The following is a 16,085-nucleotide window of genomic DNA, read 5'->3' on the forward strand; positions in this document are numbered from 1 at the left end:
AAAAATACTTGCAACTCATTTATCTGCTAAGGGATATTCTAATATTCCACTATATAGAGAACTCCTATTACTAAACAACAAAAACAAAACAAAACAAAAAATAACCCAATTAAAAAAAGAGCAAAGGATGTAAAGACATAATTCAAAAGAAGGTATATATACATGGGTACAAGCACATGAAAAGAGGCTCAATACCAATAAGGATCAGACAAAGGCAAGGCAAATGAAAATGAGAAACCACTCTATATCCAGTAGAATGGCTACCATCAAAAAAACAGAAAATCATTAAGTATTGGCAAGGATGTGGAAAAATTAGAATCTTTGTGTATTGCTATTTGAGATGGTAAAATGCTCTAGCGTTTGTGATAAAACACTATGAAGGTTCCTTAAAAAATTAAACCCAGAATTACCACATGACCCAGTTACTGTAATTCTATGTATGTACCTAAAAGAATTAAAAGAAGTTGTGTGTGTGTGTGTGTGTGTGTGTGTTTTTTGGGTGAGGAGTTGGTAATGAGGATTGAACCCAGGGACACGCTACCAGAGCGAGATCCTCAGCCCTTTTTTTTGATTTTGAGACACAGTCCATGAAGTTGCTCAGGCTGGGTTCAAATTTGTGATCCTCGTGCCTCAGCGTTTCAAGAAGCTGGAATTATAGGCAACCTCCATCATACTCAACTAAAAGGGGGGTCTTAAAAAGATATGTGTACACCCATGTTAATAGCAGCATTATTCACGATAACCAAAAGGTGGGGTAATCTAAGCATCTATCAACTGGTGCATTGTGGTTCATACACACAATAAAATGTTATATAGCCCTAAAAAAGAAGAAAATTCTGACACATAGTACAAAATGGATGAATCCTGAGAATATAACAAAATCTCAAATACTGTATGATTCTACTTATATAAGGTACCTAGAGCAGTTAGAGAAAGGAAATAGAAAGGTAGTTGCCAAGGGCCAAGGTGAGGGGAGAATAAGGAGTAATTACTTAATGGGTATTGGTTACAGTTTTGCAAGATGAAGTATTTTGCAAATTGCTTGTATAACAATGTGAATACACTTAAATAGACTGAACTGTTCATTTCAAAAGGTTGATGGTAAATGTCTTGTTACGAATAATTTATCACTATAAAAAAATTAAACAATGGAGCTTTTTTTTTTTTTTGGTAAAATGTGAGCAATGAACTACAGGCCAATTCATGTTGATCAAAGCTTAAAAAGGGGAGAAAAATACATCACTAACCATACCAAGATGTGTTAAAAAGCATCCAACCTAAATCAGGATGACACACTAATAAATCCAGCTACAAAGTTTTTTTTTTTTGGGGGGGGGGGCGGTGAAGACAGACTTTCCCCTCCTATAAACTTAAATGATGTTAGAACTGCACAGCAAACTCAGGAACAAAGAAACAATACTTTGACTTTTCAATGAGAAATAACATGGCACACTAGGTATTAGTTACAAAATTCACTTGTAGAACATAAAACAAATTTTATTCATTATTTTTAGCCGAAGGTGAGACCACAGTGAAAACACACATACAGAACTATTGCAAAATTGACTTCTAAAAAAGGAAATGAAAATATTTGGCCGGATGCTTCTTACCAATATGGATTTGCAGACACCTGCAACAGCCTGACAGGCAGCAGATGTGGGAAAGTCAATAGGCAGATTGGGAAGACCCAAAATGGTAACCAAAGGCAAGAGTCCTTTCTGATTCACAAATTCCTGGCAGTGGTCATCTGTTGTATTGTTGCTCAGAATAGACTCCACAAATTTCATCTAGGTAATGAAAATTTTTTAAAAAAGTTAGAGCCTGACAGAACTAGAAGGCCAGCTGGGAGTAAGGAAAGGGGTGGCCTGATACTCCTGAACCCAGTATTTTCTCGACTACTGACCTGAAGTGAGCAGGGACAGATGTATGATCCAGGAAATAAAGAATAATTACAACTTCTTCCCACTCTACCTTTTTAACTACACCAGGAGTTGGATAATTTGAGAGCAAAGAAGTTAAGTGACTTGCTCAGGGCCACACTATGAATTAGTGGCAGAATTCAGGTCTAATTTCTTAATTTGCTAAGTTAGTGCTCTTGCATGCCTCCCCCAGAGGCAAACATCATGTATACTTCCCCCAAATGTGCTTATAAAGCAAATAGAACACAGAACTCCTCAAGAGTGATTTTGACCAAACAAAGCATTTTTTTAAGAGTAAGAAATTAAAATGTGGGCAACAAACACAGAGGCACAAGAAAAACCATCTCTGGAAGTCTTCAAAGTGCTTAATATGCTAGAACAAATGCTAAGTGGGTAGAAAACAATTCTGGGAAAATTCAAACACTTCAAATTTTCCTGTGAAATTCTCAGGAAGGTAAAAGAAAAGGTCACATTGATTTAAAGAGTTGAGGTGTGTGGGGGAAGGTGGAGGGAAGAGAAGTTAATGGGAAAAAAATACATGTTGGATACATTCAGAAAACATAATACTGGACTAGCATAACAAAGCCCATGCTTTTCCTGTTTGGATTCTAATGGGGATTGGTAACAATGAACAGAAAATTAAGAATACTAAGGGGTATGGGTGCTGGCTGGATTTTGAAAAATTAGTCTAACAGAACAAAAACAAAAGGACTGTAGTTTTGTACATCTTTCCCTTGTGCATTTTAAGGGCCCCAGAGAAAATAAATACACAAATTAGACTCATGGATAACCCCATACATTTTCCAGAAAAGAGCACACCTTTAACTCAGTTTGCCCTACAATGAATCTTACCACATTAAGGATGTAATCCATGAGGGGAATAGGAATACGTTCCTCTGTACCAACAACCCTGTTAAGGGAGAAAAGAGTGAGTTACACAGAAATTCACAATACCAGTGCAAGAGAACAAAGTGAGGAAAGGGAAACAGTGAAATTCTAGGCCCTTTTCTAAGTTAGAATCATAGTCTTTAGCCTATGAACCAACAGACTCATACCACAGGGAAAAAACAGAGCTGAAATCAATCCTGATGCTAATATTTCTGCCTAAGTTTAAGAGCATAAAGGGGAGAAAAAAAGCCTTCAAAAATACAGCCCATTTGTATGTATCAAAAAAGACAGTTATGTTAACTTCTTAGGAAAATTAAGAGGAATTCATCCATATAGAAATATTAAAAATAAGCCAGTTCACTTGAAAGATGATTTAAACATCTGCTTAAAAGAGGGGCTAGGCAAGAAACAAATATACCTTATCACATTCTTTCATCAAGGTTTAGAAAGTAGGAAAGGGGATTTATTTTGTTCGGAAATCCCTATTGACAGGTCATATACTTAAAGCTGGTCAAACATTGAAGTCCTTCTCTAACAATATGTACTTGCAGCATGACAGTTACTGAACTTTTAAACAACTGATCAGGTGTTCTGCATTTTCAGATGCTTCACCTTTTCAGATGCTTCAATACAACACAGTAGATGAGAAGATTGCAATAATGCTATAACTGCAGAAAATGAACTCTTTAGCTCAATGGATGTTATCTTGGCTTGTGCAAGAAAGCAACAGAAGAAAAAAAAAAAACACCACACAGTAAAATAAAATGAAACAAACTAAGATAAACTACAGGAAAAAGATAAGCAGAAAATGGAACATTTTAGAGATAGGCCCTTGGAATAAACCTGAGCAGGGAGTGAAGGAAGGGGGCAGAGACAGAAGTGAGAGGCAGGGGGAGAAGAGAAGGCAAGAACATTGGCAAGATGTTAATAGTTCTCACCTTGAAACAATAAAAAAATGTGAATGATGATATGGTAGGCATGAGAACATTGGCAGCAAAATGCAGAACAAGCAAAGAAAATGAATAGGTATCATGAATGGTTTCAGTCATAAAAATATCCAGGGTTTTCCAGGATTTAGGTAGGATGTTGTGAATATCCTCAATGAAAAATGTGCGCAAGAACTGTATATAAAGGAAGGGGAGCTATAATACAGAACTGAAATGATTCCATGGGAAAACCACAAACATGTCTTTGAACATAATGTTTCTCCCCAGAATCAGTACAGCTAGCCTCTCCTGTTATTATACCAATGATCCATCCCAATTTCATCTCACCTCCTTGGGAAGAACCTAGAGATCTGCCTCTATAGTTTAGAAATGCAGATGAGGCTCCAGCCCAATGAAACATCTGCCCCTTTGCAGAAACCAAATATGATGGCAAAGAGCATAAGTGAGAATAATAAAATGAGATCTAGATGCTCCCCCTTCATTGCTATAGAAAAGCAACAGAGAAAGCAAAACAATGGTGGTTCTTACTATAACATCAGGAACAAAGTTTTTTGGTAACTGCTTTTCTCCCTATCCTAACCTCATCTTTTGACTACCAGGCCCGAGAAGCCATATGGAATACTACATAAATTGTCAGCTTTCTCCAATAGTACTCCACTTACCAGCTGGTTTCAAGAGAACTGATTCTAATCTTATCTGAACAATGAGTCATAGCATCTTTGAAACAATAAAAAAGTAAATTCTCATGACAAATGAAGTGGTTTACCATAATTGTCAGATTAAAACTTTTATGCCTTTTTTCTTCCCCCAAAACACATACACATACCCCCATCTCAATTTTATCCTGATCATCCTTACATGTGCTTTGGGGGGTGGGTGAGTGTTTTTATCCAGATCTTAATACAGACAGACGCCTTTGGAAAAATAGTCCTCCCAGTGGGCCACATTTCAGGAACAAATGTTTCTCTACTCATTGCCTTTAAAACCTAAACAAATGCTATTCAAGTTCTAAAGACCATATGACAGTACATAATCCATTTCTTTTAAGTTACTCAAGAGAGGTGGATGGTGAGCTAGGCACACTAAATGGAACTGAAAACAAAATAAAAATTAATGTCCAAACTACAATGCCTGATTACTTACTAAAAAATATAATCTTCCCCAACAGTATCAAATTTTCTGAGAGCAAATAATTAAGAAAGCAGAAGAAGTCCAAAGACAAGTACTCAGAACTACCACAGCGAACAATCATGAATACAGAGCAGCACTCCTAGTACTAAGTATCTATGTTTCCTTATTTCAGAACTCTAAAACAAAATGATCTATTTCAAGAATACATACAAAGACCATTTTCATATAACAGCTGTTGGTGTAGGGAAAAAATAAGGGTAAATACTGCCTATACTTGAAAAACAAAAAACAAAACTGTAAACCCAAGACCATCAACAGGGAGAATGGATGAAAGAGAACCATTAGATGCAAAAACATGGGTGAATCTCAAAAACACATCAAACAAACTCAAATACAAACAAGTATATACACCAGATACAATACATGTTAAGAATCCATTCATATACTTTCTATTAATAGGAAGATCTTGAGTAAAATTATTATATGATGATAGAAATAAGGTCAATAGCTAGCTGTCTCATTTTGGTGTGGGAAATGAGAAATCTGTGCAGTTTAGTGTGTGGAAATTGTACTTCAATAAAAATTAGGAAAAAAAATTAGCTTACATGCACAAGGCATTGGAAAATGGATGAAAGCATGGGGAACAAGAATTTGGGAGCTTTTACTAAAGAGTTGTGTAACTGGGAGAGGGGATAAACAAAACTGGGGGTAAGAGAGGTGATACATATTCCAAATGGAATATTCCATTGGAAATAGAATATTCCTATGGAATAATATTCCTATGGAATATTCCATTGGAAAATGTACAACTTCCAATATAAAAACAAACAGTTTAAAAGGATAAAAGTTTCCTTCTATTAGATTGGACTTTAAAATGAAGGTTGAGTTTAGACAGATTCTTGCTTTTTCTTTCAGCAGGATAAAAGTTTCCTTCTATTAGATTGGACTTTAAAATGAAGGTTGAGTTTAGACAGATTCTTGCTTTTTCTTTCAGCCCTATTAGCTACTTGGTAACCCAAAAACTGGACTTTTAAATTACACACACACAGTATATGTCAATTGTTGTGCGATTATTGGAGGTAGTGGCAAACTCCCATGCCACGGAATGTAGAAAAACACTGATACTATGGTATAGTAACTAAGAGAGCCCTTTGTATATTAGAAGCTCCATTTGAATTGTAGATTATGAATGCTATGGTTCTAGATCTTTTCATTCTCATTCCCATTTCATTAGACCTAGCTCTCTGGGCATTTAAGACTTAAGAAATCCTTAACTTAATGCTCTTTATTCTTTCCATTAAACAAACACCTACTAAATATAGAGATAGAAATTGACTGCTGAATGAAACAATATCACAGCCATTGAGAAGCTTAAAAGTTAGTGATGAAATCCTTTAGCATATAAAACCATTTTGAGAATTTAAGATTCAGCTCCATTAAGTTAAAAAAAAAGGCTACTTGAAGAATAAGACATTTTACTAACCTTGAAGAAATTTGGAAGATGATAAAGGGGAAGATGATTTGGGAATGGGGGACATATGTGGACAGAACAAGACATCCCAAGAAAGGAATACAAGGTGAAGAAATGATCGCTATAGAAAAAAATATCACTTTATAGTAACTACTTTAATTTGGGCAATGCAGCTCAAAGGTGTCTATAAGATATCAAGAAGAGAAGTTACTGCAAATAAAAAGAATAAATGAAAACTTCTTTGTAGCCAGGGAAAGGAACTCAACTCAGCAGGGCCACTAACAATTAAGCATTAGGCAAAGGAAGTACTGAGACTTTGTAAAAAGTATCTTGCTTTTCTTCCAGGGTATTGTCTTGTTCCAGAAAGAGAATATTTTAAAATAGAAGATGCTGCACAAAGGTAGGTTTGCTTTCTCAGAAAGAATAAGATATCTGCTCAACAAAGCAATACACTAGTAGTTAATGCCCCCCTCCCCACCCAAATTACTGACACCAACAGGCTCATTGCTATCTAGAGTTCCCAGAGGACACATTGGTTTTGGATTCTTTGGCCTTTACCACTGCTATCCATTCCACCAGAATCTTTTAATTCCCAAGCCAACCTTCAGTACCAGCTCAAACCCACTCATAGTCACATCTAAAATGCATATCCCTTTCTCAGAACTACTGATCTATACTCCAAAGAACACGTATTATGAGCGAATGCCTGTTCAGAGGAATCATTCCCACTTCTGTTATAATGGTGATAAAGTTTAACCACTAGAGTTGACACAAGATCTGCTGTATGTGCATCCTGAAAGCTGAAAGTGCCTAACGGACCACACAGCAGCTTTTGAGTCCCATGCCCCATGGCATCCAGGTAGTCAGTCAACTCTTATGCAGAACAACCATTAGTTAAATAAAAATGAGAAAAAAATTATTGCCTGAGTACAATCATGAACTACATTCCAAAGTCTTCTGATTAATCAACAGAATGAAACCCCAAAAAATTAACCTACCAAAAAACAAAACAAACACCAGTAAACAAAACATGCCCACAACTCTTATAAACTTCTTTGGAGTCAGGGTTCAAATGTGGGACATGTTTATGTGCTCGAATCAACAGTGACATGGAATATGAAATCAGTGACAATAAATCCTCTGTGCACAAAATCCATCAATTTGACATACTGATTTTTGATTCAATTTCAAGAATAGCCTTTGAAAAGGACAGCTTCCTAAGGCAACCAACAGTATTAATTACCAAATACAAAAAAGACACTACAAGAGTGAAACAAAAACAAATTATGTACTCAAGAGTCAGAAAGATCTTATATAACTGTTTTTTAATAGATGAAAAGACAATAAGGTGGCTGAGGTTTAAAATCAGTGGTAGAGCCCTTGCACAGAATGTGCAAGGTCCTGGGTTCTATCCCCAGCACTGCAAAATATGCAATAACAGAGTGACTTAGGTGGTAACATGACCAAGATCACAAACTGGTCTTGTGAACACTTACTGCTGATTGGGCTCAGTTTCATTCTGCTGGGTAGAATTAAAACTCTGCATGGCCTGTACTTCCTCTTCCTCCTCATCCTCACTAGAGGCTTCTTCTGCAGCATGATTAGATCTTGGGGGAGGAGCAGCAGCAGTGCCATCTGCCTTCTGAATTGATGGCTTCTGACAGATATATTTCGGGTCTCTTCCAAGATTGCAGATTTCTTCAAGTAACTGAAAGGCACAGGGGAACAAGATCACTTGTTAGTAATTAAGGAAGTGTAGAGGATGACTAACATTTTCTGAGCATCTTCTATGAGCTATGTATTTGCAAAACACTTAATATACAAGATACACCATTCCTAAAATGAAGTAATTAATTCCATTTTACAAACAAGGGAACAAGAGTTCTACAACATCAAATTACTTGTTTAGGATCATATAGCTGTCAAATGACTGACTAGATTCCCTGTCCTAACTCACCAACCTCAAGGAACTCGTAGTAGTCTCAACTAACCTCAAACACAACTGGCAGGGTTAATATATGCAGGAAGAAATGTCTAAAAAGGGCAATATGCTTTTATAAACAGAACCCAAGTCTTGTCTGCTTATATATCATATATAAGAAAGCAATATATAGAAGCTTACATTAAACGAATGAGTTGTTGTTAAAAGGAAAATAATTCTCAGTATGAAACACTGGAATTAACAGACTTCTTTCTGATTAGACTTGAACTAAATAGCTTCATTTTCTTTTTCATTGCAAAAGACCAGCCCAAGAACGAGGAACAACTGCGTCAGACATTTTGCTCTTATAAACATAGTCTGAGAATCCAGAAGACCTCCAATAGGCCTACACTTTTTCTACCAAGTCCCCTTTCTCTATTCTCTCAAGATCACGATGACAGCCTTATCATGTCCTACCTTAATGATGGCAGTTGTTGCATCCGTTTTGAGGGTGGGCTGATGTCTCATGAGCTCATCTACAGCACTCCCCAGGTTGGATGCAGTATCACCTAAAAGCAAATGTGAATTGTTAGACTTAAAAAAAAGATCTTGTGACTGCTTTCCTTTTTGAGAGGAAAACATGGACATGTTAACAAGGAAGAGTCTCACTATGTTGTCCAGAATGGACTCAAACTCTTGTACTCAAGTGATCCTCCTGCCTCAGTCTCCTGAATAAGATATCTTTGAAAACTGGAATCTTTCCAAGCCCTACTTTCTTGTTCATTGATGATATGTTCTTAAGCACACTGAGAAAGATATCTATTTAATCTGTGCCAATGTTGTAGACTTGAATATCAGAAGATCGGATTACAAAGATCAATACCTTGGGACTCCAAATTTCTCATGGACTACACACTAGATGGTGGACTTGGAAATCCACCCTGCTCCCTATCACTTGCTGCTCACCAATGCCACAACAATATGACAAACAGGTAAACTGTTCTGAAGCATGGAAATATTATGAAAAGAGGCTCAAGTATTCCTTCTTACCTACAGCAAAATTTATGGTGATTCATTCTCAGTAAGCTTAACATGTCTAGCTAGAGACACAACGTGCAATCAAGGAAGGGTTTCTTGCCAAATGGATAATTTTCTATTATAAAATAAATAAAATAAATCCTAGCAACTCACCAAGGGGATCAGAACTCCTCCTCCTCCGCATGGCTGGGAGATAATCTGGAGAGAGAAGAACTTTGAAGAGACGTTCAAATGGCTGACACTGTACAAAAGACTGAAGACCACGGGCATTCAAGCAGAGTGCACTGAATACATTTGGGAGGGAGCCAAGGACTTCACGGGTAGCAGGAACCTAGAGAGAAGATTAAGTGAGCTTAGATGCAATCTAAAACAGAGTTCCTGTATATAGATACTAAGAAAATGGGGCCATGGTTATTCCACTGAGAAACAGAAGGAATTAACAACCAGACCCCACTCAGATTCAACATTATACAAAAGAGTTATGCAGTAAGACTGGTTAAGCATGCGCATGTCCATGTCATAGAGGAGTGGTATACATGGAATATTCTTTACAGAGAAGCAGGGAGACTCACATCTTTGATAAGCAGTGCATGCAGCATGACATCTGTCAACCCATTGTCCTGTAGAGAGGAAAGCAGCGATGGTTCTTGGAATACAAACACAGTCACCACTTCAGTAGCTATAAAAAGATGAGAAAAATATGGGAACCTGATATGCCTCATAAGTATTAAAAGCAAAACACCAAAAAGTTTTAAAAAATAATACATAATAATTTAGCCTCTTGTGCTTACTATGAAATGAAAATTCCTAACACAACTACATTGGAGATAAATCACAATTAAGAATTTAGTAAGTACCCTTCAAGGTTTTTACAGGCATATTTTTACATATGTATGTTATATAATTTCCTTTGTTTTCAATGGCAGTATACACAGTTCACCAACCCATTCAATTTTGAATGGCTACATAGTATTCCACTAAATAAATGTCTTACTGTGTATATAAATTGATCCAGTTAATGTGAAAACTGGTAAATCTAAATACAGATCCTTTGTCAGCACAAGTGGGGGAAAAAAAATCTAAGATGCAAATTTGTTGAGTTAAAACAAATACAAATTTAACTGATTAACACGTACAAAGCATAGTGCAGAAAAGGTTATTCAGACTAGCCACAGTGGCACATGCCTGTAATCCCAGTAACTTGGGAAGCTGAGACAGGAGGTTTATAAGTTTGAGGCCAGCCTCAGCAATTTAGTAAGGTCCTAAGCAACTCAGTGAAATCCTGTCTGAAAATAAAAAAGAAAAAAAGGGCTTCGGATATAAAGCACTCTTATATCCTTGTTATCAAAAAAAAAAAAAGTTATTTAGTAATATTCAGTAATTTTTAAACTATCAACAGCACTTTTAAGAATCCTTGGAATACATATTAACCTAACCAATTCAATACCATAAAACTTACATTGTGTATACAATTAAGACCACCATACTTAAGATTTTAAAACCTAACAAAGCGCTTAAACTTAACATCGATAAAACATATAATAAACGAACTTGTTTATGGTGAAGCCTAAAATCTAACAGAAACCATAGGATTTTCATTTCAAGATAGTTTCATTTATCACAAATTCCAGTGAAATAGCAGACACATGACAACTATTGGAAACTACCAATTGTCAACGGCTTTTGTGATTCTTGATTGCCTTTTTCAGGTTTCTTTTTTTTTCCTTTCTTTTTTTCCCCCCCCCTCACATCTTTTTTAGGTTTCTACCAGTATTCAACACACCTTCTCATTGACTGTATAAATGTATGAACTCTATAATTACTAAAAGTGAGTATGAACTAAAATTAGCATTCTACTAGAGGTCTAGCCAGGCATGGTGGTCCACACCTGGAATTCCAGCTACGTGGGAGGCAGAGGCCAGAGGATCTAAAGTTTGAGGCAAGGGCAACACAGTGAAATTAAAAGGTGCTGGGGTGTATCTCAGTGGTAAAGTACCATTGGGTTCAATCCCCAGCCTCCCCTTTGCCCCCAAAAAGGGATCCAACTACAGTGATACCATAATGTATGTCATTTGTGGGACAGTTTATATTCTCTTTAAAAACTTGGGCTGGGGTTATGGCTCAGTGGTAGAGCACTTGCCTAGCATGTGTCAAGGCACTGGGTCTGATTCTTAGTACCACATATAAATAAATAAATGATCCATTAACAATTTAAAAAATTATTTGAAAATATTACTAGTTCACCAAGAATTATAATTAAAAGTAAAGATGTACACATATACAAAGCAATCAAGACTGGGTAGAATCAAACATCAAAATTGAAGAAAACTTCCAGAAGCATAAAAATATATTCAAAAACTGTTTTTTAAAAAGGGTTTATCTAGTAATGCTCTGTGAGAGGAATGAAAACATAATGGCAGAACTAAATACATTCTGGTAAAATTTGTAAAGTCAAAGGATAAAGAGAAAATGCCAAAGATTTTTCAGAGAGAAAAGGCCAAGTACCCTACAAAAGAACAAGGACCAGTCTAAACAAGATGGTTATCTACAATAAGCAGCAATAGAAAATAGGTAAATTCTTAAAGAACAATATAACATTTTAAAATAACTCAAGGATGTATAATAGAATAAAATTAAAAATGAATCCAAGAGAGTAAAAGTTAAGGGCGGGGAGAGGGGGGAAGTAGTAATAGTATTAGTAGTAGAAGAGAGTTTAAAGGCAGGCTAAGGTTATATTTTGTCCTGTCTGGCAAAAGACATGGTAAGAAATCTAAAAAGTTTAAAGCCCCCCCCCCACCCCCAAATGAGGGTAACCATTACAAAAAACTGGAATAAAAAGGCTCAGACAACGTGAATAAAGGAAAACACATTAACTTAAAAAAATAGATTTTAAGAGAAACATTGGAAATCATGAACAACACAACTATAGAAATTATCCAAGATAAAGAAACATATTAATATAAGAAGTTGTTCTGCTGGAAAGAACTTAAAGCTAGATTAAATACTTGAAAAATCTTTCTTTTTTTTAAAGAGAGAATGAGGGAGGGAGGGAGGGGGGGATGGAGGGAGGGAGGGAGAGAGAGAGAATTTTTTAATATTTATTTTTTAGTTTTCGGCGGACACAACATCTTTGTTTGTATGTGGTGCTGAGGATCGAACCCGGGGCCGCACGCATTCCAGGCGAGCGCGCTACCCCTTGAGCCACATCCCCAGCCCCTTGAAAAATCTTAAAATGTGAAGAATAGACAAAGTAAATTATAGCCTAAGGCCCAAACTAAATGAATGAAGATTCAGTTTTATGCTTCTGTCTTCATAGGAGCCTTGTTGACTTGGGGGTTCAGGAGGGTTTCAGGTATCTGGGATAGACACAAAAGCAGAGGGATGTACCTTTATTGTATAGGAAATTCAGTATAAAAACAAAGTCTGTTTATTTTACATATGGCAATGACACCAATCACAAGTGAGAGAACTGAAGTAAGAGCTGGTGTTTTCTACAAGCAGATATATAACCAGACTGGTATAGGTCAGCGAGCTCAGAATAGTTGTCAAATTCAGGATCATTTCCTTTAGTGCCTTCCATGCTGGGAATATATTGCTTCTCATACTTCACACATTCCAGTAAGTCTCCCATGTCTCAGCTGACATGAAGGTTCCCACAGAGGAAACTCATTTTAATGTCATAGCTGGACAATTGCTCACATTTTTCAGATAAACACATAATATCTATCCTGACTCTTGGCTCAATGGGTCCATGGAGATCTCTAGCCATCATATCCTGAGCCCTTAAATTCTGGACTAAATGACAATGGCATCCCCATACCACTGACCCTATCCAACCTTTAACCTCCCAATGTGATATTGTGCCATCCTGCCACTGAGAGAATTGCCAACAGGAATGTGCCAATGAGTAAACATCTCTCTCTTTTGCAAAACAATTTAATCAAGCCATTGCCCCAATACCCTGGCACAAATCACTATGCCCTCACAATTAGACTGCAACAAAGGTTCATGCCAGTTGGACTTCCTGATCCCAATGACTCTGATCAGGGTACACACTTTCCTGTTCATTAAGTCTGTGCATGGCCCTTAAAATAAGGCATTAATTTGATCCATCTATCTTACTGTCCACAGACAGCAAGCCTAACAGAGATATACGGTCCAATCAAGGACAGACACCCTTTAAATTTGCAAAATGGATAATGGTCTCCTAAATGGGTTCCTCCATTGGCCACTGCCTTAGTTACTGTGAACTCTCATTCACTTTAATGACACCTCTCCCTTCTTTTGCTTCTTTTGCTTGTGTTTCAATCCATGATGTACTAGTGCTTGGACTGAGACTGGATAATAAAACCAGTCCCAATGAAAATTAGGGCCCTCACCCTACTAAGACTATTTTTTGTGCCATGAGATATGTCTCTGACACAGTCCTTTCCTAACATGTTAATTGTAAAGGTTTGATAACAGGAGCTTTCTACTTCTCAAGAAATGTAGGTCTTGATACCTGCCTGGTATCAAAAATTGCTTCTTCCAAAGAGGAAAGGAGGAACTTAAATTACTTTCCTGCACCAACATTTCAAAATATTTTTGATGCTAGTTCTGGATCCAGTTTATTACACAGATTTTGAATGGGAAGACACGAGAGAAGCTGGAATGGCAAGACCTGTTAATACCCATGAGACACAGCACCTCCAGCATTCTAAAATCTATATACCACAGGCCTAAAAATATCACTGTGGAATATTTTGGCTCTGGTTCACCAGTCTATGCCTCATGGCCTAGGTCTGGGATTCTCGTTTGGCTGCTTTTTGACCATGTTGTGATCCCAGTTGGGTAAGAGAAATTACTCCATAACTCTACAGCCAAAGGAGTATTCATCTTCGGCTACTTTTGTAATAGTTTCTCAAAAGTATAAAAATCTGCACCAAGGTTTTGGGCCTAGCCCAGGACTCCTATCAACCTATCATACCAAAGCATTCTAGATGATCTCAGTACAACTATAGGGCCAGCCTCCATGCTGACCCACTCCACAATGTTAACTGCTCCTAAACTGTCCCACATCACATATCATAACTCCAGTCATCAGCTCCAAATTTCACAATTGACTCTCCCCACAATTCTATAATCATTACACACATCTACATTCCTTAACCTGACAAACATTATCTATATAATAGTATCAAAGAATGCCATCTGAGCCTTAGACCTCCATCAATGTTAAAAGGTACGCTAGCCAAGGCAAGCACTTAATACAATGAAGTATTACCCCCTTGAAGTCTTTAATATTTACAACAACTTGTCAATCTCTCAGGTTAAGAGATGTATAAAAACCACGATGGCAAGTGGCATAAATTAGGCTAGAAATAGCATAAGCAGACCTAAACAGACAATGCAAGGGGTAAGATTAGGAGGCAAGCAAAAGGCAGTTGGGGAGGTTAAAGAGAAAACAGTAAAGGGGATAAAGGTAGGTAGTGTAGGAAAGCCAGGGACTGGGCATTAAGGAGAAGGAGTAAAAATTTTTACTGGCTGGGATTCAACACAAAATTATCACACCAGGACACTGAACTAATCATATACTTACTCATTAATTTCCTATTCCTGAACTCCAGGACCTTCCTATACTCTCCCACCAATTGACAACATAAAACAATGATGTCCCCCTACTGAGACAATTATATCCTTGAATGTCTATCCTAATATAAATTCACTCGATAAAAACTAGACCTTCCCACCTGTATTGAGCTACCAATTCTGTGTCACAATTCCTAATCAATACTGTCACACATGCTACTCATAAGAATATTCTTTCCTTCTAGCTTATACAACCTAACCTGTGTCTATAGCCATTTAGTACATAGAACACATTAGATCCAACTAGAAAGTATAGCTGTTTCATCATTTCTTGCCACAAAAGGGGCACTTGGCCATCTTTTTACCTATTACACTGGGACTAATCTCTACTTATTTATTTATTTACTTATTTATTTATCGTGATGCTGGGGATTGAAGCAGGGCCCTGTGCATTCGGGAAAGCACTCTACCAACTGAACTACATGCAAAGCCCCTCATCTCTACCTTTGCAGTAATGGGCTCACAATCAAATTCTGTAACACACACTCAACTCATAGAGGTCACTCAGACAATGTCACAACTTCTGGTACATTGTATAAACCACAAAGTACAGGCCTTAGAAGCCCTCAATATATGACAAAACAATAGATTTACTATGACAATTGAGAAAACAGACTGGCAATAGGGCGGGGGGGGGATGCAGCTCAGTGGTAAAGCACTTGTCTAGCATGCACAAGGCTAGGCAAATCAACAACAACAAAAAAACCCACACTGGCAACAAATCACCCACTGGCATTTCAAGCTGGAACATGTACCTTAAAGGGACTTCCTCTTATAATAACCGAGAAAAGATGGTCTAAACGTTCAATAAGTAAGACAACAAACCAAAACAGCTGATTATTAAAATATTCCAAGAGATTCACAGATACCCTTTTATTTCTCTTCCTGGCCATCTCTTCCTACCTAGGTGAAGGGCTTTTTACTATCATTTATAGAGCTAAAACAACATCTACTAGAGAGAGAAGAGGGGAGGGGAGGGGGGATAGTAGAGGATAGGAAGGGCAGCAGAATACAACATACACTAGTATGGCAGTATGTAAAAAAGTGGATGTGTAACTGATGTGATTCTGCAACCTGTATACGGGGTAAAAATGGGAGTTCATAATCCGCTTGAATCAAATGTATGAAATATGATGTCAAGA

The 16,085-nt window shown here is 37.1% G+C and overlaps 1 protein-coding gene across 1 annotated transcript in view; it reads right to left on the bottom strand.

The window, feature by feature from the left end:
* LOC308639419 (E3 ubiquitin-protein ligase HUWE1) overlaps window positions 1-16,085 on the bottom strand; it is a gene marked incomplete at its 3' end in the record, with an annotated part of 125,142 nt that overhangs the window by 44,770 nt on the left and 64,287 nt on the right. Inside the window, exons 20-25 of the mRNA XM_081277679.1 lie at window positions 9,888-9,994; window positions 9,469-9,646; window positions 8,755-8,846; window positions 7,853-8,064; window positions 2,772-2,829; window positions 1,611-1,787 (exon numbers count right to left, since the gene is read on the bottom strand). Coding sequence (XP_081133805.1) covers window positions 1,611-1,787; window positions 2,772-2,829; window positions 7,853-8,064; window positions 8,755-8,846; window positions 9,469-9,646; window positions 9,888-9,994 — 824 coding nt within the window. The remainder of the gene's footprint in view (window positions 1-1,610; window positions 1,788-2,771; window positions 2,830-7,852; window positions 8,065-8,754; window positions 8,847-9,468; window positions 9,647-9,887; window positions 9,995-16,085) is intronic.

This window comes from Spermophilus citellus (assembly GCF_964194105.1).
Source record: "Spermophilus citellus genome assembly, chromosome: X".
NCBI lineage: Eukaryota > Metazoa > Chordata > Mammalia > Rodentia > Sciuridae > Spermophilus > Spermophilus citellus.